This window comes from Scardinius erythrophthalmus, assembly GCF_964197995.2.
Source record: "Scardinius erythrophthalmus genome assembly, chromosome: 16".
NCBI classification, from domain to species: domain Eukaryota; kingdom Metazoa; phylum Chordata; class Actinopteri; order Cypriniformes; family Leuciscidae; genus Scardinius; species Scardinius erythrophthalmus.
Window position 1 is genome coordinate 1,778,373 of NC_138236.1, and position 27,500 is coordinate 1,805,872.

Consider the following 27,500-nt stretch of genomic DNA (forward strand, 5'->3'; position numbering starts at 1 on the left):
AAGTTCAAAAGAGCAACATTGATTTGAAATAGAAAAAAAAAAATCACACTGACCCTAAACTTCAAAACTTCTTCAAAACAGTAGTTTGCTTGTCATTTAGACATGTAGATTAATTTACAGTTTTAAAGTAGCTTCACCAATACTGGTGATAATTTTAGTGACATTATGCAAGTACTTGAGATAAAACGCTATGAAATTTTCATATCATGATTATAGTGACCAAAATGATCACAGTTATCAATATTATCACGGTATAGGCCTAGTTAAAATATACGGGAAATTTAGCCTAAATTTTTATGATTTATAGGCATTTTGTAACGTTTTGGGTTTTGTTTCTTGTTCTTGTCTATAGCCGCGTTTCCATTACCCTTCAAATTGCGCAAATTGAAAATACGCCCGATGGAAACACGTCAATTTCGTAAAAACTCCCATTTATCACCAAAAAGTTTTTCCGCTCGCATGAGGGGTTTTTTCAGGCAATTCGAAAAAGAAATATTTCGCAAAAATGCAATGGAAACAGTTTTTGCGCATTTACAGTCACCTGACGTAGATGACGCGGTGTGTTTGGACAGAATACGAGGCGGAGCTCTTTATTAAATTCATAAAAGACAAAATAATTACAGGAATAATGGATTCTAAACCTCAAATAAATGCCACAATCAAGACCTCAGAGCAGAAATGAGGGAGAAACACCCAGAAACTCCTCATATGAGCCGCTCAAGTATAATAAGGGTCGTTCCTTACCATTAATGCTTGGATAACACACATACGTCTCCTTTGATTAATAATAATGGCCAGTGTGGCAGCTGAGATATAGCCTAGTACATAAACCTACTAACGTCCGTTGCCATGATTTTTGGAATGATTTTACTTATCGCGAGTTTTAGTCACGTAACATCGGTTAATGGAAACGCCGTCATTTCGCAATAATTTTTTTGTCGACATTTAAAAAAAAAATCGCAAAAGTTTTGCGCTAATCTGTAATGAAAACGCACCTATTGTCATGTTTCTGTGTCTTGTCATGTGATTCCCTGTTTGTCATGTGATCCTGCCATGTTCCTTGTCTTGTAATTAGTCTGTGTATTTAAGCCCTCATGTTTGCTCTTTTGGTGCCTTCACGTGCTATGGTAATTATGGTAAATACCAAAAGCCGACATGGAAAATGCACATGAACACCCCCTCATGTGGTATTTTCCACTGGGCAACTCGTAGAATATTTTGATGCACGAGTTGCCGAGATGAGATAACCTTTGACCTTTTCAAAATGGCGGATAGCAACGCAAGAGTCGTGAATACTGTTAGCGGATAGTTTTTGTAGCCTATACAATGTTGTGTCATTAACGATTGTAATATAATGCGTTAACACTCAATTTTCAACTTCGCTGCAATTTCCTTGGTTCATATTTAATCATTTTATGTCATGTTTTTTTTTATTATTTATTATTAATTATGTTTTAATCATCAGAAAGCACCACATTTACGTTTTTTTTTTTTTTTTGTAAAGATAAAAAAGATACTCTACTGACACAGACCTTGCAGGTACTACATTACGACAACAAAAGCACTTGAACACAACACACTGGTAAATACCAGTTCACAAGTGGAAAATATCATCTTTTCCATAGCACTTGAAGGCAGCATAAGTCTTTGTCTAGAATTAAATGTTTCTGGTTCTGGTTCTGAGTTTCCAGTTTTATGCCTCATCATGCCTTTGTTTTATGTTTGATCATGTTTTAGAATTAAAGTTGCATTTGGGTTCACTTCAACTTGCCTCCAGTACTAGGATTCATTACACATTTACTGTTATCTGCTCCATAAACAATTCTACATCTGAATTGGTGAGATTTTTAGAACGCACATTAGTTTATTTTCCATATTCCTGTTTAACAGCAAAAATTTGGTCTGATTTTCACATTAATCTGAACAAAAACGGCAGACATGCTGAATGAAAATGTAAATCTACTCTCTGACAGTAGGTGGCGCTTATGGAACAGCAGAGATATATCGGTAAACAAAGCAGCAATAAGCTTATAAACACTACTTTATTAGGCGCTACATCTAGGGAAGATGGAGAGCAAATGTCTTTGTAACTTTTCTAAAGACAAAATTAATTTGTTTATACATTCTGTCATATAAATTCTTTCAGCACTCTGCCATGTTTTCACACAAAACGAAACCTACGTTGCATGAGACCGTTTTAAAATTGTGATACTCAAATACAGTTTTAATGATTATTAATAATTATGAACATGAAAATATGAATAAATATATATTATTGTGGTTTAGCATCAAACCGGTAACCATTTCATCCCTAGTAAGGACCGTGAGTTTTACTCACATGTTGCCATGTTGTTTTCCGCCACCCAGGAAAACAAGGCCAGCCGTTTTCAAGACACTGAAAAGTGACGGTTCTGTTGTATCTAGGACAGTGTTTTGATTAATTAGCCATATAGCTGCGTTGTGGCTTCTTGTGAAAGTTTAAAATAGGCCCGTAATTAATCAGCAGGGATGGAAAGCTGACGTGTGAGAGAAAGGCCAGAGCGGGATCCTATGACAGATGGAGATTACAAGGTGAACTTCAGTTCGACATCGCCGGAAGCTTCCACTTGCTAATACAGGAACCATCAGTTAGCAGGTATTGACATTTCATTACGGCGAGCAAACAGTCATGTTCTGACTCGATGAGGTCTGAGAGGTCTTTATACCCCGAGCACTATTGGTGTGTTCAAGTCATCTCGTATAGATCGTATTTACGAGTTGAACGCACACGAACGCCACCGCAGTGTCGAGTGGGAAGCACAGATTTTTGTAGGCGTGTTACATGGCGGAATACCACAATACTGAAAGCTATTTAGCAGTGATATTGTCATGCTTTTCTATTTACAGCGAAGTCAGCTGATTACCTGCACAGAATATGATGGCATTATAATATAACACTGTAATATGTTACGATAAAGTTTGCAGTGGCTTCATAAATTAATTAAAAACATAAAAAACCAAAGCACACCTGATGCATATTTCTTGGTTCTTCATTTTCTAGAACTAGAGCAGAACCTTGCTGTATTTTTGTGTAATTAATTAAGAGATTAATTAATCAAATTAATCATTTTTTAATCATTAAAAATCTAATTTTTAATTTGAGTCTTGAGAGGAAAGTGTGCCCACAAGTGTGGAAAGAGGCAAAGGTAATCCCCTTAGCGAAAAATGCTCGTGCTGTTTTTTCTGGCTCTAATAGTTGACCAATTAGTTTGTTACCTGTTATAAGTAAACTTTTAGAAAAAAATTGTATTTAACCAGATACAAGGTTATTTCACTATGAATGAATTGTTAAGCAAATACCAGCATGCTTATAGCCTCCTGGGACCCAAGAATAGACTTTTGTCCACTGTAGTGGACATTATATTTTAGTGAATTTCTCTGACATCATACATGTCACATGACACAACCTGGGTGTCCTGTAAAGAGCACATTCAGGACTTTTCAGAGATACCAAATGTTTGGAGGTTTCACCATGAAAACAACTTCTCCTTGGTCTTTAAAAATGTCTGACATTAATTTAGTGATCAAATGTAGCATTCTTATGGAAATATGATAATATATTGTAATTATAATTTAAATTGGACTACTTTTCAAATTGTATTTCATAAAACAACATCTCAGGAAAATGTTAAGGGGTTTCAAATAAAAAAAATATTTTCTGTTACAGAACGGCATTGATTTCATACATGTCCACTGTAGAGGACATCAGGACTTAAATCATGTTTATCAGGCATTTTGTGAGACACAACAAGTGAATATGGAAATAAATTATACATCAATATTCCTATGAAATATTAGATATTATTATTAAAATGTTGCCAATTATTACTCCAATTATTACACTTCTTTTTTCATTAAATGTTGCTCCAAGAACACATTAAGGTGCAAATTAGATACAGTTTATAGATACATTGCATTGAATGGGAATATTAATTTATGGACATTTTACCCACATATTGCATAAAGTAAAATGGTGTATCAATTCGTTCCGTTATTTCTTTCATAACATAGTTGAGAATAATCTTTATACAAATTTTGGTTGAAAAAATCCTGAAAACCCCAAATTTATTGGTGATTGAAAAAAAACCCCTTTGGTTTTGCCTATACATATAATTTCATGTCATTTTATTTTTTAAACAACTTAGTCCTGGTGTCCACTACAGAGGACATAGCATAACGTATGAATAAAATATTATTTTTCAAAAATGTTTTTTTTTACCATTTGTTTATTGTGCTCTAAACAGTGTGATGACATGGAAAAAAACTAAATTCAAAAAACTTTTTTTTTCTGGGTCCCAGGAGGATAGAGAAGGACATTCAACTTGTACAGCTCTTGCACAAATGACAGATGATTGGTTACATTATATTGATTAGATTTTAGTGCTGCTTTTGACATAATCGACCATAGTTTGTTATTAGGGAAACTCAAATGTTATGGTTTTACACCATCTGCATTAGCATGGGTAGAGAGCTACTTGACAGATAGAACACAGAAGGTGTATTTCAATGGAAGCTTCTCTGAGGTGAGGACTGTAGCATGTGGGATTCCACAAGGGTCTTCATTAGGACCATTGCTTTTTTCTATCTTTACGAATGATCTCCCATTAGTCTGTAAAAGAGCTTCTGTGTCTATGTATGCGGATGATGTAACGCTTTATATGCCTGCACCAGCTTTAGAAAATATTACTGCAGCTCTCAACAATGAGTTGCAGATGGTATTTAATTGGGTTATTGATAATAAACTTGTTTTAAATTTAGCTAAGACTAAAAGTATCTTATTTGGAACTAAATGTTCATTAAAAACAAGGCCCATGTTGGATTTAGCACGTTTTTATTATTCGTGTTATTCGTTTTTAAATCCATATTTAACTAAACATGTTTTGCAGACCCTAGTGTTATCACACTTACCGGTAGATTATTGCTCTGTGGTTTGGTCAGGAACTACAAAGAAGAATTTAGGGAAACTACAGAGGGTTCAGAATAGAGCTGCCCGTTTAGCCCTTTGCTGTGCAATAAGGGCTAATGTTAACAAAATGCACGGCAAACTTTTCTGGTTAACGGTTGATGGGAGGTTAAAAGCATCACTTCTTCTTGGCTTCATAAATAAAATTAATGTATGGAAAACTCCTGATTGTCTGTATAGGCAACTTACTCTGAGTTCTAATGTACATACATATCCCACGAGGCATGCCGTCATTGGTAAATATATTATTCCAAAATCCAGAACAAACTCAAAACGACGTACAGTGTTGTATAGAGCTATGGTTGAATGGAACTCTCTTCCAGGTCATATTGTTAAAACTCAAAATAATATTGGTTTTAAAAAAAACAAATAAAGGATTTTTTTTTATGTTAGCTTATATTAGTAGATAGAGTATATTGTATGTGTTTGTGTGTATGTGTATGTGTAAGTGTATTAGGGGTGGGGGAAAAAATCGATTCTTAGATGAATCGCGATTCGGGACGTGGACGATTCTGAATCGATTCACAAATGTCAAAAATCGATTTTCAAAAAAAAAAAAATTCTAATAACGTAACATTGACGGAACGCAAAAGGCGGAACTCTGAAGCGGACGTGCACGTGCGCGGACAGTCTGTGGCGTGCACATAACAGAGACGCGCACTAGGGCTGTTCGATTCCGGATTTTTTGGAATCGATTCCGATTCCGATTCCTGTTTCTGGAATCGAAAAGAATCGATTCTTGGAATCGATTCCTCACTGTTATTTTCGATTCTTTTCTTTTTTAATACCAACAGCATGTCTAACATTGTTGCGTCTTACCGTGCCACACAGCAAGAAACTCTCTACACCGGGCGTGACAAAGCGACCGTTGCAAATCCATTTGTCCTTCCTATAGATGTATTGTGACTTGCGAGTGCTTGGTCATAAATAGAACGAGGCATTTACTTTGGGGATTTGTCACGTCGTGCTTCCTGCATCAGGTGTAGACAGTACAGTGCAAAGACTAGGAATATGTTCACCATATACATGCGGTAGATTTTATTTTACATACATACCTAACTAACACACACACACATAAAATCGATCTATCCACATACTAAGTGTATACACTTGTATGTGGATAGATCGATTTTTATTTATTTGTGGTACATATATTTCATCCAGTATCATTAAACTATAGCTAAAATTCCTGTTAAATTCTAAAAGCATTTTGTTCAGGAACAGACTCATGCACACTTTACACATAGGCTACAAACTTTTTAGGCCTTTTAGTTTACACAACTTTTTTTTTTTTAGGGCCTTTACACATAGCCTATAAACTCTTTTTAGGTCCTTTACACATATTCACTTTTTTTAGGCCTTTACACATATAAACTATTTTTACACGCACACCTGCGGCGACACAAATAAAGCACGAAAAGAGCTCTTTTCTGTCTGTGTCATACGTAGGTCACGTGCACACTATAATGTTCGCACCGTCTATGGTTCGCACGCACCCCTACACACAAGCACTGTTCCCACAGTAACCATTCCTCCAGCTCACGCGGCGAATGCAATAAATGTATCCTAGGTCGCGTGGCCACTATTGTATATTAGCAGTCTGAACTTTATTTCTTTACAGGTGACGTGACTGTGTTGACAGATAAATTCAGCAACTGGCTGCGGTTTGTGTTAAAAAAAAATAAAAATCTTAAAGAGGAGTCGATTCCCCTAATGGAATCGATTCCAACCTTTGGAATCGACTCTCAATTCCCAACGCCTCGGAATCGAGGAATCGATTCTTTTTGGAATCGAGTCCCAGCCCTAACGTAACGGACGCATGATGGCTGAGCGCCAAATGTGCAATGCCAGTCACAAAAAGTTACATTTTGACTGTAAGTTACTCTCTGCAGATGTTCATTCACTTTCTTTGTATAAGCTGTTTTTGATTGTGGTATACAGCAAACATTTCAAGTCATAACTCTTTATTATTTAGTTGTGTACTATAAGTCAAGAGCGACTTTGTATGTTACTAATTATTCAGAATATGCATAAGTCCACAAGCATTATACGTTATGATAGCTTCTGGTACATAATTCTCTATTTTTGAACGAAAACTGTTTGTGAATTTGCTACAGCAAAATGTTTTTTTTTTTTTGTATGAAGGATTATATTGCTAATTGGAAATAACAAGAGGATGTTGGTTAGAAGTCTATTATTAAATGCTACTATGCTAGAGATTCAGAATATGCTGAAGTTTGTATTAATTTACTACAAGTATGCTGCTAGTACAAGCACACATTTATTTTCCTGTTGGTTCTCAGCAATGTTGGGACATATGTTGGCAAATGTAACCTTACAGTTGACTTGCCAAATCACTTCCATTTGTTTAATTAATAAAATTTATATAAGAAGTATTGGAAGTAAGTTCGTTATGGGTCATCATAAATACTTTGCTTTAAAAGTACCAAGTAAAAACATTTTTTCAATGTTTTTGATAAAAGGCACTTCCCTGAGAATTGAACTTAATAAATGTGAAAAAGACACTTTAATGTCTGTCATTATGTTTGTCATTCTGTATAGCAAAGCAGATGAGAGTAGATCATGATCAGAAACCTGATTAGAAATCATTATGAATAAAATCGAATTGTTTTGAATCGAAAATCTTTTTGAATCGAAAATCGATTTTGAATCGAATCGTGGCCTCAAGAATCGGAATCGAATCGAATCGTGAGATGGTAAAAGATTCCCACCCCTAAAGTGTATATGTATATACAGTATGTGTGTTTATGTATATATGTATTTTATGAGAATTTGTTGTTTCAGTGGATGATTGTGCATTGGTTGTGTATGTTGGTAATATGTTCAATTGTGATAAATTGATAATATGATAATACATTTTTTTATTCGTGTTATGTGTTGTGTGTGGACCCCAGGAAGAGTAGCGGATGCATTTTGTTGCATCAGCTAATGGGGATCCTAATAAAATAAATAAAATAAAAGAGAAAGTACACCGCCATCTTACTCCGACGAAAGTGACTTGAACGCACAGCAAACGGCTGGTAGAGACTACAACGACATTCCTCCCGGGTTAGTGACATCACTAACCTTAAAATTTACATAACCACCGCCCTTGGGAACGCGATAGATTATCATGACAGAATATGCTAATCAATGACTAGAAGATAACTCCACATCAGCTTCATAAATTCATCAACTAACCATTCAGAAATGTCCTGTTGCTTCTACATGTTGTCTCTTCTTCTCGAGTCTCTCCATCATTGTCTGACTGCGGTTTGAACATAAAAGGCTAAAAGTTTTTGAAATGTTCAGTGCATGTGTGTGTGAGGTAAAAGAACACGAGCTCTTGAAGCTCCGCCCCCTGTGCCGGGAGCAGCAGCTCATTTGCATTTAAAGGTCCCTCAAAAAGTGACAATTTTAACATGCTATATAAAAATATCTGTGGGGTATTTTGAGCTTAAACTTCATACACACACTCTGGGGACATCAGAGACTTATTTTACATCTGTGAAAAGGGCATTATACCACCCCTTTAAGGCAATTATTTTAGCTAGGAGTCTCTACCTGTTAGTCTTGATGATGGGTGTAGGCAGCACACAAGTGAGTCTCCATCCGAATGAAGCCAGTGACTGCAGCAAAGGAATATAGTCTGTCTTCACCTGTAAACCCTGAAAAGAAAAAACAGTTGCTGTATAAAAATGCTACGAAGTCACACTTAAGTAGCAAAATTGACTTGAGACATGCGTTGTATTCCAAATTTACATTTGTAGGTCTTTATGAAGAATTTTTAATATAGTGACTCTGTTTAGATACACCCTCTTTCACTCTTTTGTGGGGATGCACTGATATGAACATTTTGTCCGATACCGATAACCGATAATTCTTTAGTATATTTTAGAGCCGATAACCGATATATCGGCCGATAAATCGAAATCCAAATTTTTGAGAGCCTGATTACAAAAACGAAAGTCTCAACATTAAAAGCCATGTCCCAAGCACACAATTATAATGATGTTCTCATTATAATATTATGCAGCCTGTATGACAGCCTTGCACATGTTGCACTTTACTGTATTTTCCTTTTTGAAGTGATCCCAATCATATTTCAAGCAATTCAAAAGCATAATTGTGAACAGTGCACATCTGAAGTGTCTCAGCTGAAGGAAATAATCCATTATTTATCGGTTTTAATATGTCGGCCAAATTTTCTTCACGCTTCGGTTAACGGTCATACAGCGCGAGATAAGATGCTAGTAACTAAACAGCTGTTTTACGATAGAAGTTTTAAAAGACCGACAGTAAAAATAAGTTTGCAAAGACTGTATTAATCAAAGCTCAGCTTTGCGAAGAGGAGATTTACAGATTAAAGGGACCGAGAGAAGAAGAAATAAAGAAGGTGATGGAGATGAGAGAGAAAGAGCAGGTATTGCATACTATGCCCAGAATGAGATTGCTAAAAGACAGTAGAAACTATAATCTCAATTTAACAACACAAGCACCTATTAAATATATTACCATTATTATTGTATAAATATATTTGTAGACCTCGAATGTGTTTGAATATTTCCCCAGTATCAGCACTGGGACTTTTCACTGTTCGTATCACTCCGCTTGTCTGTGTTTGCGCAACTTGCATCATTAAGCCAGTAGGTGGCGACAAGTGACTGTGTTTATGAGTGAGCAATTGAGCCATTAAATGAACAGATTAGCCCAAAAACATTGATTAATTTAGGAAAACTGAAATTTGATGCTCATGCTAATTGCTCATGGACACATAAGGATTGCATTGGTGTTTGATTGAAATGTAACATCTATGCAAAATCATCCTTGAATCATTTCTTATTTAAGGCCACTCCCGTTTCGAATATGTGATTGTGTATTGTTAACAATAAGCATAAATATTCTGCATTTCCATTTTGTAGTGTGGATTATTCATTGTGACATTGAAGCTGATTCTCATGTTTAAGAACCTGTTATCTGATAAAATACTTCATGCTTCTGCCCACTGACATGCTTTTAAAGCTACTGTTGTCCACTTTTTTGGCCTTCAAACACCTTAAAATGCACATGTCGAGATCAGGAAAATCAAACTTTTTCGAAATCACTTTTGGGACCTCTGTATTTATAAAACCTGCGTACGACCCTGATTGGCTGATACCGATATGGTGGCCGATATGTCGTTCATCCCTACTTTTTTGTTCTTTTTATTTTCTTGGACATTTGCTTAGATATATCAGAGCAGCATTCTGTGAATAATTAGCATATTTACATATCTTAAAATGTTAATTATGAACAATGGGTAAAATTGGGGGGCGGGGACATATGAGGGCGGGGCTCCATTAGGGCTCCTCCCCTAACCGCATGTGATCTCACTCCAAGCTTTTGGTAAAACTTGAGAGCCCTGTTACATATCTTAAAATGTTGACACACACAACTTCTATTAAAAAAACTGCTTGTCAATCTTTTGAAAATTTTGTTCTAAGGGATGTTTATGGATAAAAGCTGAATAATTTAAGTAGATATAGATACATTGATTTATCGTGATTGGAAACAATTCCCAGTGTTTTGCTATGGCTAAAATGAAGAAATTTCATTTTAATGCATGAAAGAAAGAAAAAAACAGACCAAACGTTGTTGACTTGATTTGAACATCCGGTCTGATACACTTCAAGTGATAAAGATTAAAGGTTTAATTTCTGCCCCACGAATATAACAGATGTTTCAATAAAGAATGTATTGTGAGTAATTCAGAGAAAAGTGTAAATCAACAGGGTTGTTTTGAGCAGTTAGGCATGTACTGTGGTTTTACAGAGAAAGCTTGTACCCTAATTTCAGGAAGGCAATGCGGTTTAACGGCGGTTCTCAAATAGAAACCATGTCGTGTGTCAGGCACGCGCGCACACTCATGATGATAACACAAGACAGCGCTAGATGACAATGCTTCACTCGCAATTATATGCCACAGGTTTTGCATGAGTACACGGTTCGTTTATATGTGAGTCACTCTGGAAAGTTCAGAATAGACAACAAAATGATGACTTCCTTTTGACAACAACTTAACCCAATCGAACCTTCCTAACAAGTGGCTGTTTTTGTAAAACGTTTTATTAGGTAGATTGGTTGAAATATGATTTATTTGTTTACTTGATGCTTTTAAGAACTGAATGTATGCACACACACACACACACACACACACACACACACACACACACACACACACACACAGGGCAAAAAAAGTGCCAAGCCTAAAATGGCTAAACAACACTAAGCTTTTAATTGTCTTAACGTCCCCTGTGGTGAAAATACAGCTTTTAATGTTGTTTATGTCTATGTGGTGTTTTAATGTGCTTTTAGCTGAGTATTTCCTCCTTAAAACTGCAGTGAACCAAAGCCAGTCTCAAAAACACGGTTTAAAATCGCTGGTGTTTCTGACGTCACAAACTACCTTGTAACCAATCAGATCAACGTGTGATCGTCAACCAGTGGATCTCTGAGCTGAGTGAGTGAGTGGAGGCGGGGCTCATTTTCTTATTCATAGAACCGCGCATACTAAATGAGACAAGGGTGTCGAGTTACATTCAAGATATTTTAAGGCATAAAGAATTATTTTTTCAAGAAGTGCAAGACGTGAAAGATACCTCGCGCGCGTCTGTCAGAAACCCCAGAAAGCCATAGTGGGTTATGTCTTAAGTGAACGTAAACAGTCAAGAAAGAAAATGAATGTGTAACAGCATCATTATATTGGATGCGTGCATTGTCTTAAAGTGACAGCAGCATAATATACCTGATGCTGTCTGTTTTTAATGTTAATCAAACAACATTGTGTGCGGATCTATACATTTATTCAAGTGAAAATTCTTGGCACTAACAATATTAGTAGATCTCATTAAAAGACTAATTAAACCCAATGTAACGTTACTATTGAAATTGATTTCTAGACATCATAATGTTATTTTTTAACATTCACATACCTCCCCCCCCCCCTCCCTCATAGGTCATATTTTCCCTTAAAATAACTAGTCACTAATATGAATAAAGGGAGGAATTTGATTACACTATTTCAGGTAGTTTGTCGGGCAGGCCGGTTATGCAGTTTGGTTGCCCCGGTGTAGCCCCGGGACGTCGGGCTAGCCATTTTGCGAGCTCTGGTGGGAATGCCTTCAGTGCACAGAACACACGTGATGCTCACCTCTCAGAACAGCCTACAGAATCTCTGCCCACGTGGGCTTTGGGACAGAGCCAGACTCCTAGTTTAGTCTTTTGTGGAGGTTGTGTTTCAACACCCTTCCTAGTTATGAAGCCCTTTTGCCTAGATTGGATGACATTGTTGTCTGTCGTGTGTTGAGAGGCCCGGGTTTCTGTTGAAATGTTTTTTTGGGTATTTGCATTGGCCAAGGCCAATCCTGTGGGGAATCCAAATATGTGAGAAGAGGTTTTTGTTGGAAGACGTCCCAGTAGTGGACCCTGTTAACGGCTCCACAGACTTAAAAGTGGAGGAGAATTGAGAAAATATGGACTGTTTAATGGCTTTCCGTTGCTGTGAGATTGTGAACATCTACATGTTGTTGAAGTGCTACACTCTTTCATCATGGAGGTGAGGGAAATAGAGCAGAACCAAGACTCCTCAGCAAAAAAACAAAGAGTCGTAAAGTCAACATAACAGCCAGCTTTCTTAATGTGGAGCATTTCAGAGTGAAGAAGGATGATTAATGAGAAAAAACTTGATTTTATCCATCTGTAATTGATTGGATTGTGAGATAAAGAATTGAGTCCAATGGTTTGAGGGGAGGAGATGATGTCATCCAGGATAGAAAAAGGTTTCAGAGGTGGAGAAACCTTTTAATGAAAGACATTTCTTTAATAATGTGCAGGGATCATTCATTATAAGACCAGGGGCCTCATTTATAAACGTTGCGTACGCACAAAAGAAGGCGTACGCCGCTCTCTACGCAATAATTGGTATTCATAAAAAGCAACCTTGATGGGAAAATGTGCGGTCCTTCACGCAATCTCTGACCCAGGCGTACGCACAAAAACGGGTGAAATGAGAAATTGGCGACACCGTCGACAGATGGAAGAAACATGAAAGTGTGTGAAACTGTAGACCGTTATCATAAAAGAAATGGCAATACTGCCTCATAAATAACATGAAGACTTCACAAAGCAAGTCTTACAATTAACAGCCTACACAAACACACGTTTGATCGATCTGCAGTGTAAAACAAACAAAATCAAACGTGAAAGAAAAGTGAAATATGTTCTGCAATAATATTGGCATGTTATGCAATTCATTCTCAAAATTCTCCGCCTCAGACACCACTCCACTTAATAGGGATTCCCCAATAATTGCCGCCAGTCTCTCATCAAGAGGGGTCACACTCTGGCGATGGAGCGCTAGACGCTTTTTTGCATCGGCTTTGATGTCCGACCATTTCTTTTTTATTTCGGCCACGGTCCGAGGTTGTGAGGCTGCAGCATTAACGGCGTCTGCAACCTTCAAGTGCCTTTTTGGCATTAGTAATGCCCACACTGTGCCCTCCAAACAACATTTTACTCCTCTTTTCGACCTCGCCAACGATAATTTCTACTTCACATTGAGTGAAGTTACGTTTCTTGGTTTTCCTCTCTGTATTTGCCATGATTTCGCAATCGATGAATATTAACTTGTGGGCGTTTCACGGACTATTGATGGGCAATAGGGCTGAACGATATATCGTTATCGTATCTATATCGAGATATGAACTTTCAAGATATTACTATCGAAAAAAGCAACGATATAGACGATATAGATTTTCCCTCTCCGCGCTCACCCTGCATACAACTCTGGCAGTCACAACAAACATCAGTTTTACGAGTGCCCTTGAATGCACCGCTAAAGCCAGCGCGCACACACTACCAGGGACGTGGGAACTATATTGTGAGAGGGGGGGCGGCGTTTCCATGGTGACGCGTCATTGCTTGTCTCGTGACACACCGCAGCAGCAACAGCGCTGAATGATTGATGATCTTCCTTTTTGTCATTTTTCCTTTTTTATTCAGAATATTTACAAATGTGTTAGCTATGGCATGAAATATCTGATATTCCGATTGTCAAATACATGCAAGTGGAAGTATATTGTTGTTTAAGCACCTTTATAACGATCGCGTTAGTTGAGCTGTATGCGCGATGGGCGCCGCCGTGTTAGTTTGTGCCGCAGACGCAGTTCAGAGAATCGGATCTGTTGGATTTACAACCTCTATGTTTACAACACGTGAATTCATCCACTTCTCCCGAAATACTTAAAAGTAAGTGGCTGGTGAACTGGGAATAGAAGAGTGTAAACATTGAAGTTACTTACACAATGTGTATCTGATATGAATAAAACGTGTCGAATTATAATGGAAAGGATTATTATTACCTCTTCCATAGACATCAGTGTGTATTTTACAAACTCTAAATGTATAGTTTTTTTAGTACTTACGTAGTCATATCGTATTGTATCGATATCGAGATATCTGGCATGAAAATCGAGATATGAAATTTTGTCCATATCGTTCAGCCCTAATGGGCAACTATGGGCGTGACGTGAAGCCGCAAAAGCTGCGCTACATTTAGAATTGATTGTGATTTATTAAGGGAAAACAGCGTTTTATAAATCTGAATATTTCTGTGCGTACGCACGTCCTATGTTTCATCCGTACGCCACTTCTGACGCAAATCCTACGCAAAGTTTTATAAATGAAGCCCCTGGGGTGTATATTAAGAACTTAGATAGGGTCAGTTGTAACTTCATGTTGTCTTTGAAGCTGATGTGTGCGATTTCTTTCTTTCTATATTTAGAGGACTGTAATACGTATGCATGTACGTCATTTGTTGGTCGACTTTGTGTAAGTGTCAACATTGTGGTGTTTTCAAAAGCAACACTGATAAATAGGGCTGGCTATCGTTCAAAACTGTTCGATACCGATACCTTGACTTCGATACCGGTTCCTGAACGATACTTTTTCCGATACCAATTTTATGAAAATCCGTTTTAACAAGATTACATTACATATTACCTAAAAAAAAAAACTTTGGTTTTATTTTTTCATTTTGTTGACTTTTGTTGACTTTTGTTGACATTTTTACAGACTCAAATACTCATAAAGGCCACTAGGGGCTGGAATATATGCCTCGCGCTCAAGCGCACGCATAAAACAAAAGTAACCTAATGATTATGAATATGTCGGGGAAAAAATAGCAAGGAGACATTTTAATTGTTTGTTAATAAACTAGTGTTTTCTGAGTCAGTAGGTGAGTTTCCATTACAGATTTGCGCAAAACTTTTGCAATTTTTTTTATAAATGTCGACAAAAAACTATTGCGAAATGAAGGCGTTTCCATTAACCGATGTTATTCAACTAAAACATAATTTTTTCCTCTCACGATAAGTCATTCCAAAAATCATGGCAACGGACGTTGGTATGTTTATCAGGGCTGCCAACTCTCACGCATTGAGCGTCAGACTCACGCAATTGATTCTTTTCACACGCTCTCACGCCACACATCCATTTTCTCACGCACAGAAAAATTGCGGAGCAAAGAGGTATTTTTAATATTAAACTAATTCTCAGCTCTTAGATTCCGTCAATTTTATTCCGATATTCAGACAAAAATACGTTTGGCGCTTGTAAATGTGACGTGACAGATCGCTGCGCGCCTCAGTTCAAGTGCACGTGAACCGATCATCTGTTACTTTTTATTTAAAGATGCAGTACAACTTACCGAACGTATACATAATATCGACCAATTAGTGTTTTTCAACCACGGAAAGAGGTCAATATATAAAAGCAGGAGAACAATTATGTCACATAACGTTACATTTACCTCAGGAAAGCCATTTAATGACCATAGCAGGCTAATTGAATAGACAAAATAGCTAGAGAGGAGATTTTGCTGAGCACTATTTTAAATATTTATTATATTTTTACTTGCCATTAAATAACTGTTATTATAACAAAAACTGCATTATATTTATTTCATTTGTTATTTTTAACCTTTAATAATACCAGCAGATTAGGCCCTCTATTTTTACAGCATTAGGTGAGATTATTTTTTTAAATAAAATTTAAAATAAACATGTATCCAAATTAGTCAATATTGAATCAAAATCGGAAACAAATCACACGAATGGAATTGAAATCTTGATTTTTTTTGTCAAGCAATCACTGTACAATGTAGGCTAAACATGGTAACATGCTGTCACTAAACTTAAAATTCTATTTAGTTACCAAATGTTTGGACAATTTGGTAACTAAATTGTTACCCTGGTATTGTTATTTGGTTACTAAATTGTTACCCTGGTATTGTTATTTGGTTACTAAATTGTTACCCCCCCCCCCCCAAAAAAAAAGAAAAAAAAAAGAAAAATCTCACTCCAAGCTAAACTCAAAAGTTGGCAGCCCTGTGTTTATGTATATCTCAGCCGCCGCACTGGCCATTATTATTAATCAAAGGAGACGTATGTGTGTTATCCAAGCATTAATGTTAAGGAACGACCCTTATTATACTTGTGAGCGGCACATATGAGGAGTTTCTGGGTGTTTCTCCCTCATTTCTGCTTCGAGGTCTTGATTATGGCATTTATTTGAGGTTTAGAAATCCATTATTCCTGTAATTCTTTTGTCTTTAATAAAGATTTAATAAAAATTTAATAAAGAGCTCTGTCACGTATTCTGTCCAAACACACCGCGTCATCTACGTCAGGTGACTGTGACTGTTTCCATTGCAGTTTTGCAAAATATTTATTTTTCGAATTGCCTGAAAACCTCCTCATGCGAGCGGAAAAACTTTTTTGCAATAAATGGGAGTTTTTGCGAAATTGACGCGTTTCCATCGGGCGTATTTTCAATTCGCAATTTCAATTTGCGCAATTTGAAGGGTAATGGAAACGCGGCTAGTGTTGGCTGCAAAGATGAAGTTGACGTCATCTCCGCAGAATAGTGAACGCCTATAGAGAGAAATGCACCTTTTATTTGGATTACATAATCAGAGTATTTGTTTTCGAGTCGAATTGGTTTGTTTAAAAGTAGACATTTCAAGCTTTCTATATGCTTGTATTTCTCATGTCTATGAGGCGAATAGCCTAAACGCAGAGTTTCTGTTAATTTGTGACGTGCTTCAATTCTTCATCTTGTCGATAATATTGCATCGCACGCTGTTGACATCGAGCCTGGTGAAATGTAGACACACTTTTGATCTTTTCCATCTATGGGAGTTGGGACTCTTACACACTACAGCCACGTCTCTGGGTGTAACCGGTGTAAACTAGTGTTTTTCCTTGTTGTCTCGCCACAGCCAATCATGCTTCATGCTTACTGGCTCACTGTCGTTGATGAGATTAACCCCTTAGGTCTCAAGATTTGGTACTGAACGACAAGAGATGTTTTGATACTTGATGGTGTCGAGGCAATTCAGTCGGCGCCCAAATAATATCGCACTCGATAACCAGCCCTTATGATAAATTACATATTCACATATAAAACAGCATTTTAAATTGTAAAAATATTTCACAATATCACTGTTTTTACTGTAATCAAAATGCAGCCTTAGTGAGCAGAAAGAGTCTTCAACCAACCCCAAACTTCCTCCAAAGCATGATGGGAAAAATATCAAAGACTGCACCAGAAGATCTGAGAGATCTATTTCTGTGTTTAACCTTTTCAGTCAAAGAAGCAGATTTCAGCTCACACACTTCCATTCTCGGCAACCAGAAATAGCTTTTTATTTTACACCTATATCACACTTTTCTACCCGGGGTCCACAGAGCGCCGCGCCTGTCAGACGTTCAGCTGCCTGTGCTTTGCTATATACAGTCAAACCAAACATTATTCAGACACCAGACCAGATATAATTTTACTAGTGTGTGCAGGACACTATAGTTCATTTATGTAAGTGAGGATAGCAAAATAAAGTGTAACATATACCCTAAAATTCTTCATACAGTGACAAAAAATTTAGGACCACAAATGATTGGGACACTTTGAGCTGATCATGTTTTTCTGAAGTGTGTTTTCTTTAATTGCTAATGCTCTTTTTACACACAGACTGAACACAATGAAGCATTGCTTGGTGATTGGTTGAGCTAAACTGGTATTATCTAATTGTGTAGTTAAATTTAACAGCTGACAGATATTCAACATAATTCATGTGTGAGTCAGTCTAACAGAAGGACGGACAAAACCAGTCAAATATCACCTGATTTGATTTGTAGGGCTGGACACGAATATTAGAATATTCGTTCGGTGGGTTGGTGTTCGATTTGAAAATTTGACATTCGAATATTATTATTTTATTTTTTTTGCACACCTGGTATCCCCCTCGAAATGGTTCTCAATCGCGCTTGAATCGCGCGAATTACAATACTCTTTTTTACAATTATCTTATATAGCCTAGCCATTTTAAATAGGATGGACAGTTGAAGGAACCCAACCTCGTTATACTTAATAAATATATTTGCTTCTTCTTGGCCTACTAAAGTGTTCCAGCAAGGGGAGTGTTCTCTGGCTAGAGCAGAACAGCGGAGTGTGTGTGGACAGAAGTGCAGAACAGCGGAGTGTGTGTGGACAGAAGTGCAGAACAGCGGAGTGTGTGTGGACAGAAGTGCAGAACAGCGGAGTGTGTGTGGACAGAAGTGCGGAACAGCGGAGTGTGTGTGGACAGAAGTGCAGAACAGCGGAGTGTGTGTGGACAGAAGTGCAGAACAGCGGAGTGTGTGTGGACAGAAGTGCAGAACAGCGGAGTGTGTGTGGACAGAAGTGCAGAACAGCGGAGTGTGTGTGGACAGAAGTGTAGAACAGTGGAGTGTGTGTGGACAGAAGTGCAGAACAGCGGAGTGTGTGTGGACAGAAGTGCAGAACAGCGGAGTGTGTGTGGACAGAAGTGCAGAACAGCGGAGTGTGTGTGGACAGAAGTGCAGAACAGCGGAGTGTGTGTGGACAGAAGTGCAGAACAGCGGAGTGTGTGTGGACAGAAGTGTAGAACAGTGGAGTGTGTGTGGACAGAAGTGCAGAACAGCGGAGTGTGTGTGGACAGAAGTGCAGAACAGCGGAGTGTGTGTGGACAGAAGTGCAGAACAGCGGAGTGTGTGTGGACAGAAGTGCAGAACAGCGGAGTGTGTGTGGACAGAAGTGCAGAACAGCGGAGTGTGTGTGGACAGAAGTGCGGAACAGCGGAGTGTGTGTGGACAGAAGTGTAGAACAGTGGAGTGTGTGTGGACAGAAGTGCAGAACAGCGGAGTGTGTGTGGACAGAAGTGCAGAACAGCGGAGTGTGTGTGGACAGAAGTGTAGAACAGTGGAGTGTGTGTGGACAGAAGTGCAGAACAGCGGAGTGTGTGTGGACAGAAGTGCAGAACAGCGGAGTGTGTGTGGACAGAAGTGCAGAACAGTGGAGTGTGTGTGGACAGAAGTGCAGAACAGTGGAGTGTGTGTGGACAGAAGTGCAGAACAGCGGAGTGTGTGTGGACAGAAGTGCAGAACAGCGGAGTGTGTGTGGACAGAAGTGCAGAACAGCGGAGTGTGTGTGGACAGAAGTGCAGAACAGCGGAGTGTGTGTGGACAGAAGTGTAGAACAGTGGAGTGTGTGTGGACAGAAGTGCAGAACAGCGGAGTGTGTGTGGACAGAAGTGCAGAACAGCGGAGTGTGTGTGGACAGAAGTGCAGAACAGCGGAGTGTGTGTGGACAGAAGTGTAGAACAGTGGAGTGTGTGTGGACAGAAGTGCAGAACAGCGGAGTGTGTGTGGACAGAAGTGCAGAACAGCGGAGTGTGTGTGGACAGAAGTGCAGAACAGCGGAGTGTGTGTGGACAGAAGTGCAGAACAGTGGAGTGTGTGTGGACAGAAGTGCAGAACAGCGGAGTGTGTGTGGACAGAAGTGCAGAACAGCGGAGTGTGTGTGGACAGAAGTGCAGAACAGCGGAGTGTGTGTGGACAGAAGTGCAGAACAGCGGAGTGTGTGTGGACAGAAGTGCGGAACAGCGGAGTGTGTGTGGACAGAAGTGCGGAACAGCGGAGTGTGTGTGGACAGAAGTGCAGAACAGCGGAGTGTGTGTGGACAGAAGTGTAGAACAGTGGAGTGTGTGTGGACAGAAGTGCAGAACAGCGGAGTGTGTGTGGACAGAAGTGCAGAACAGCGGAGTGTGTGTGGACAGAAGTGCAGAACAGCGGAGTGTGTGTGGACAGAAGTGCAGAACAGCGGAGTGTGTGTGGACAGAAGTGCAGAACAGCGGAGTGTGTGTGGACAGAAGTGTAGAACAGTGGAGTGTGTGTGGACAGAAGTGCAGAACAGCGGAGTGTGTGTGGACAGAAGTGCAGAACAGCGGAGTGTGTGTGGACAGAAGTGCAGAACAGCGGAGTGTGTGTGGACAGAAGTGCAGAACAGCGGAGTGTGTGTGGACAGAAGTGCAGAACAGCGGAGTGTGTGTGGACAGAAGTGCGGAACAGCGGAGTGTGTGTGGACAGAAGTGTAGAACAGTGGAGTGTGTGTGGACAGAAGTGCAGAACAGCGGAGTGTGTGTGGACAGAAGTGCAGAACAGCGGAGTGTGTGTGGACAGAAGTGTAGAACAGTGGAGTGTGTGTGGACAGAAGTGCAGAACAGCGGAGTGTGTGTGGACAGAAGTGCAGAACAGCGGAGTGTGTGTGGACAGAAGTGCAGAACAGTGGAGTGTGTGTGGACAGAAGTGCAGAACAGTGGAGTGTGTGTGGACAGAAGTGCAGAACAGCGGAGTGTGTGTGGACAGAAGTGCAGAACAGCGGAGTGTGTGTGGACAGAAGTGCAGAACAGCGGAGTGTGTGTGGACAGAAGTGCAGAACAGCGGAGTGTGTGTGGACAGAAGTGTAGAACAGTGGAGTGTGTGTGGACAGAAGTGCAGAACAGCGGAGTGTGTGTGGACAGAAGTGCAGAACAGCGGAGTGTGTGTGGACAGAAGTGCAGAACAGCGGAGTGTGTGTGGACAGAAGTGTAGAACAGTGGAGTGTGTGTGGACAGAAGTGCAGAACAGCGGAGTGTGTGTGGACAGAAGTGCAGAACAGCGGAGTGTGTGTGGACAGAAGTGCAGAACAGCGGAGTGTGTGTGGACAGAAGTGCAGAACAGTGGAGTGTGTGTGGACAGAAGTGCAGAACAGCGGAGTGTGTGTGGACAGAAGTGCAGAACAGCGGAGTGTGTGTGGACAGAAGTGCAGAACAGCGGAGTGTGTGTGGACAGAAGTGCAGAACAGCGGAGTGTGTGTGGACAGAAGTGCGGAACAGCGGAGTGTGTGTGGACAGAAGTGCGGAACAGCGGAGTGTGTGTGGACAGAAGTGCGGAACAGCGGAGTGTGTGTGGACAGAAGTGCGGAACAGCGGAGTGTGTGTGGACAGAAGTGCGGAACAGCGGAGTGTGTGTGGACAGAAGTGCAGAACAGCGGAGTGTGTGTGGACAGAAGTGCAGAACAGCGGAGTGTGTGTGGACAGAAGTGCAGAACAGCGGAGTGTGTGTGGACAGAAGTGCAGAACAGCGGAGTGTGTGTGGACAGAAGTGCGGAACAGCGGAGTGTGTGTGGACAGAAGTGCGGAACAGCGGAGTGTGTGTGGACAGAAGTGCGGAACAGCGGAGTGTGTGTGGACAGAAGTGCGGAACAGCGGAGTGTGTGTGGACAGAAGTGTAGAACAGTGGAGTGTGTGTGGACAGAAGTGCAGAACAGCGGAGTGTGTGTGGACAGAAGTGCAGAACAGCGGAGTGTGTGTGGACAGAAGTGTAGAACAGTGGAGTGTGTGTGGACAGAAGTGCAGAACAGCGGAGTGTGTGTGGACAGAAGTGTAGAACAGTGGAGTGTGTGTGGACAGAAGTGCAGAACAGCGGAGTGTGTGTGGACAGAAGTGCAGAACAGCGGAGTGTGTGTGGACAGAAGTGCAGAACAGCGGAGTGTGTGTGGACAGAAGTGCAGAACAGCGGAGTGTGTGTGGACAGAAGTGCAGAACAGCGGAGTGTGTGTGGACAGAAGTGCAGAACAGCGGAGTGTGTGTGGACAGAAGTGCAGAACAGCGGAGTGTGTGTGGACAGAAGTGCAGAACAGCGGAGTGTGTGTGGACAGAAGTGCGGAACAGCGGAGTGTGTGTGGACAGAAGTGCGGAACAGCGGAGTGTGTGTGGACAGAAGTGCAGAACAGTGGAGTGTGTGTGGACAGAAGTGCAGAACAGCGGAGTGTGTGTGGACAGAAGTGCAGAACAGCGGAGTGTGTGTGGACAGAAGTGCAGAACAGCGGAGTGTGTGTGGACAGAAGTGCAGAACAGCGGAGTGTGTGTGGACAGAAGTGCGGAACAGCGGAGTGTGTGTGGACAGAAGTGCAGAACAGCGGAGTGTGTGTGGACAGAAGTGCAGAACAGCGGAGTGTGTGTGGACAGAAGTGCAGAACAGCGGAGTGTGTGTGGACAGAAGTGCAGAACAGCGGAGTGTGTGTGGACAGAAGTGCAGAACAGCGGAGTGTGTGTGGACAGAAGTGCAGAACAGCGGAGTGTGTGTGGACAGAAGTGCGGAACAGCGGAGTGTGTGTGGACAGAAGTGCGGAACAGCGGAGTGTGTGTGGACAGAAGTGTAGAACAGTGGAGTGTGTGTGGACAGAAGTGCAGAACAGCGGAGTGTGTGTGGACAGAAGTGCAGAACAGCGGAGTGTGTGTGGACAGAAGTGCAGAACAGCGGAGTGTGTGTGGACAGAAGTGCAGAACAGCGGAGTGTGTGTGGACAGAAGTGCAGAACAGCGGAGTGTGTGTGGACAGATGTGCCTGAGCTTGTGTTTTGGGTTAAGCTGCGTTGCTTTGACATTGTGGAAAACAGATGAATAGAAACAAAATGTTTTAGCCTTTTTACCCGTTATTATCAATCTAAATTAATCTCGTTTTTAATTTAACTTAATTTTGTTTTTCTTTATTTAAATTTTGTTTTTTCTTTATTTAAATTTTATTTAAATTTCGTTTTTCTTTATTTAAATTTCGTTTTTCTTTATTTAAATTTAGTTTTTTTCTTTATTTAAATTTAGTTTTTTCTTTATTTAAATTTCGTTACTTAAATTTCGTTTTTCTTTATTTAAATTTAGTTTTTTCTTTATTTAAATTTTGTTTTTCTGAATGTGTCGCGTCTCGCGTGTCCATCTATATTGCACCAAATGCGACACTGCACTCCCTTGTGAAGTCGATTTGATGAACGGTTCTCGAAATAATCAAAATGCAAACAGAAACACACATAGAGATTCCTGCATTTATTAGAGAGAAGAATATGTTCAGCCCCCTCTCTCAGAAGCTTCGAATATTCGATGGTCATTACTGCCGAAGCTTCAAAGCTCAAAAAATGGTATTCGGACCAGCCCTACTGATTTGATAACTCTGAGTTATATTTTATTACCATTTTCCGTACTATAGCGAATAAACTGTGATAATTTTTTATTTTTATTTTGCATTGCGGTCTTTACTATATTTATGTATGTATGTATGTGTTATGCATGTTTTTGTGTATAGGTGTGTACTGTGTGTATATACGCATGTATGTATATTTGTGCATGTGTACATGTGTATGTGTATATATGCATATGTGTATATCACTTATTTTATACCTTTTTTAGTATGACATTGTACAGCACAGTGGTCAACTATTGTTGTTTTTACTGTGCTTTATAAATAAACTGATTTGATTTGATTTGAAATGTTGAAGGTGTCTGAACAAAATTTTGGTTTGACTGTATATGACTCTCACGTTCTGACAGCAACCGCCCGCATTAAAATCACTCATCTCGCACATCATAAAGTTGCCAAAAACTCGGTTCATGTGGAAACACACTCATCCCACTGCTAATGAAAGATTTGGAAATCTGATTCTGATCCGCTTCCGAGTCGTGTAGTTCAGCCACATTCACACAGACAAAGAAAAGTGCTCTTTGAAACGGCAGGTCGCATGTTTTCCTCACCTCCACAGGAGCCTTAAAGGTTACGTTGCCAAAGGACGTGTTTTAATGGCCTATCTACAGTCTAGATATCACACTGCTCCAGTGACTGCACTGACCTTCACACTTTACCTTCAGCTCTAACTACATACTAAATATATAATGCCAGAGGAAAATTATAAGGCTCAGGGAACATAATGGCGTTTCACTGAAGCTCCTACTTTGATGTTTCTCTTGCGGCAACTTGAACTGCCTTTGACTTTGTTGAGCACAGTTTGAGACATTGTTGAGTGTTTTTCTCTCGCTGATTTTGTTATCGGCATCCTGATGCGATCGCGTTATGGTAATCTTATTCGAGCTCTAATTGGGTTACGCTGTGTGCTTCAAACGGGCAACTCTACGTTAACTTATTAGCTTGGTTACCTTGGTCAACTTTGTTAAATCTCTCTCGTCATGATCCAGTGAGAAAGAGTTTGATGTTTTTTTGACTTATTCCCAGCCTTTATAGTTGAATAAATCCAATCCAAGCAGAAGAAAAACTGCTTTCAAGAAACAAGACACAGATGTCGACTTGCTTCAAAACATAAATCGGATTCTCCCATAGTCGGACTAAATTTCACATCGCGTCAGAATAAAGGGGCGGGGCCTGGGTGAGTTAACTAGTAGTGTGTTAAACTAGTGGTTATGGTCATTTCCCAAACACACTCGAAGCGCTCGACCAATCACAACACACTGATCCAGCCGACCAATCAGAGCACAGTGTGCTTTTCAGAAGGAGGGGCTTCATAGAGACAGGAACTAAACAGGGGTGTGTCTCCCGAACGCATCATTAGCCAACTATAGTCTGTTGTTATCAGCAGTTCTACGAGTCGGTGTTTCCCGAAACCATCGTTCTAACGAACATTGGCAGACAGCATCGCAGAGTTGTGTGTGTGAATCTGGAAATAAAGCAAAATAACTGAGAAATAGTCCTCAGATGCATATCTGTAATTTATAGCGAAACATCTAGCGTTAATTTAAAAATGAAGTTATTAGCTACTCCATAACCTGCGTGACATCATTAACCACCGTGTGACAATTTGCGACAATACGGTTTTGGGAAACAGTCGTGACTATAGTTGATTTCTTCAACGATGATCGTACTATAGTAGTGAACTTTGTATTTTTACTTTGAAGATTATGTCTCGTATTGTTCTGGTTCATGGTATTAATTAAAAAATAATAATAATATAAAAACTGTCATGTCTAGTTGTAGACCTACAGCAGACTCCAGTATTAGTTACCACATTAGAATAAGATTTAAGACAGACCAGGTTGAGTTTATATAATGTTATATGTTTGGTTTTAATGATATATGGAGACTGTTTTTAATATAGCCTACAGTTTGACTCCCAAACTCAGATCAGAATGCTTTATCTGGACTCAAACTGTACTGGGACGGAGAATATTAAACCAAAGCTGTGATTAATATGACACTGACCAGTTTGTTATTTTAGTATTATTAATGTGTTCATATTTTGAATTAGCCTTTACTGGGAAACTGGTTGGTTCAGGCAGTTAATGGACTCGTTCCAGACGTCCTCAGGCCGTGATCGCTCTGTGTTTACTCGCAGAAGGACGCAGGAATCAAGCATTGCAGAAACTGTTTTCATTTTCATGTTAGTCATTCCAATATCCTAATTTCTTAGTGACCGGACAATGTTCAGGGTTCGTTATACAGGTAGAGCAGTGTTTTTACTTCACAAACAGCGAATTACAGTCATTACAATGTCAGCACGACATGACTAACAAATCTCTGCAAAAACACAGAATTTAGCCTATTTTTTTAATCCTCTACATGGAAGCCAATTTCTGCCTTGAAGGAAAAAACATGAATTAAGTGACTTTTGTGTAATTTTTTTCAGTTTATATTTTACAGGCTCTCTCTTTTTTTAAGGTAAATTTAAGGCAATTATCTTTTTATTTATTTATTTATTTTTTAAGACTGCTTCCACCATAGAGTAAAAAAAAAAAAACAGGGTTCGTACGGGTGCTTGAAATCCTTGCATTTTGATGGTGTGTTTTCAAGGTTTGAAAAGTGCTTAAATTTGGGATAAAATGCTTGAAATTGTAACTGTAGTTCTTTCACAACAAATACCTATCTGACTGAATAGTTTGTTTATTAAATGGAGAAATAAAATGTAGCCCTTCAGATACAGAGCGATTTGCGCTACGCTTGATTTCCGCGCTCGTTTGGATGCCCCGTTTTTATTGGCCGTGAGGTAATCGTCACAGAGCGTTGCGGCAAAAGTTGAACTATTGTTAACTTTGACCGCGACGTGCGCAAGCTCGCCAATACTGCGCTACGCTTCGGTCGACGCGGCGCAAGCCATTGAAATAACTTGAAAATCACATTATCTGGTGAGCAATATTTGGACATTAATATTATGAAAAGTATTATTAATAAGCATTATCTACTTAGACAGTGATACATTTTGTAAAATAAAACTTGTGATTTGCTTAAATATCTGATTATGAAACAATTTTGGCTGTTTATAGCATTATCTCTTTTAATGTGATAAAAACACTAAATCATAATTTTGACTATGTATTGGTATGTAATTTACGGTGCTGTCATGACTACATCTTTAAAATGCAACTTTTTTTCTCACAATGCTGTTCAGACCACATGATATTAGCCTGATATCTTTCTTTTTTTGGTCATTTCTGAAGACAAGAGCGCCAGTTCAAAACTTCGGTAGCCATTGTTTGTTTACGCTCTTGTTTCTGAGTGATCCCATTGGTCCAACGCACTTTTAATGGGTAGTATTTTTAGCGCCTGCATTAAAATTCCTGCAAAATCACGGCATGATTTATATAGCTTAAAATGTGCTATAATGACCATTAATGTCTTTTAAATTACATGGTTCATATGCTAGTAGTGTATAACTGAAGCTATAGGTTGTGAAATCAAGCATTTCTCGTTCTTACTGTTTTTTTTGTTTTTTTTTAAGTTCGCTTATGTACTAGCATAGCGTACATCTACCCGATTAGCCTGCTAGCTTAGCTTATATTATATTAGGTATGTGTTTTGCTTCCAATACAGTTTCCGAATACATGTTTCAAATTTATGATGTTTGTGTGTACTTAGCATGACAAATAATGTATTAAATTTATTATAGTAGCCTATCATAATATACTATACCACATGACAATTATTGTGTAAAATTATTATTAAATTACTTTTACAGTACATAGTATGTTGCAACAATCCTTCTTAAAAAAAAACATTGCTAGGCATGGTTGTGTTTGTTTTATTATGCAATAGGCATTCATTTTATATTAAATATAAATATATTTACTGAAGCTCCCGCACTGAAGCTCTGCTCTCCTCTTCATAACACACACTCTCCTCTTCATAACACACACTCTCCTCTTCATAACACACACTCTCCTCTTCATAACACACACTCTCCTCTTCATAACACACACTCTCTTCATAACACACACTCTCCTCTTCATAACACACACTCTCTTCATAACACACACTCATATACTCTCCTCTTCATAACACACACTCATATACTCT

The 27,500-nt window shown here is 39.4% G+C and overlaps 1 protein-coding gene across 3 annotated transcripts in view; it reads right to left on the reverse strand.

Annotated features, from left to right (window-relative positions):
- The window catches only part of rftn1b (raftlin, lipid raft linker 1b), a 123,776-nt gene that overhangs the window by 7,298 nt on the left and 88,978 nt on the right, over positions 1-27,500 (reverse strand). For all 3 annotated transcript variants that reach the window (XM_081388203.1, XM_081388202.1, XM_081388204.1), the window contains exon 8: positions 8,567-8,670. In XM_081388203.1, the coding sequence (XP_081244329.1) occupies positions 8,567-8,670 (104 nt within the window). The remainder of the gene's footprint in view (positions 1-8,566; positions 8,671-27,500) is intronic.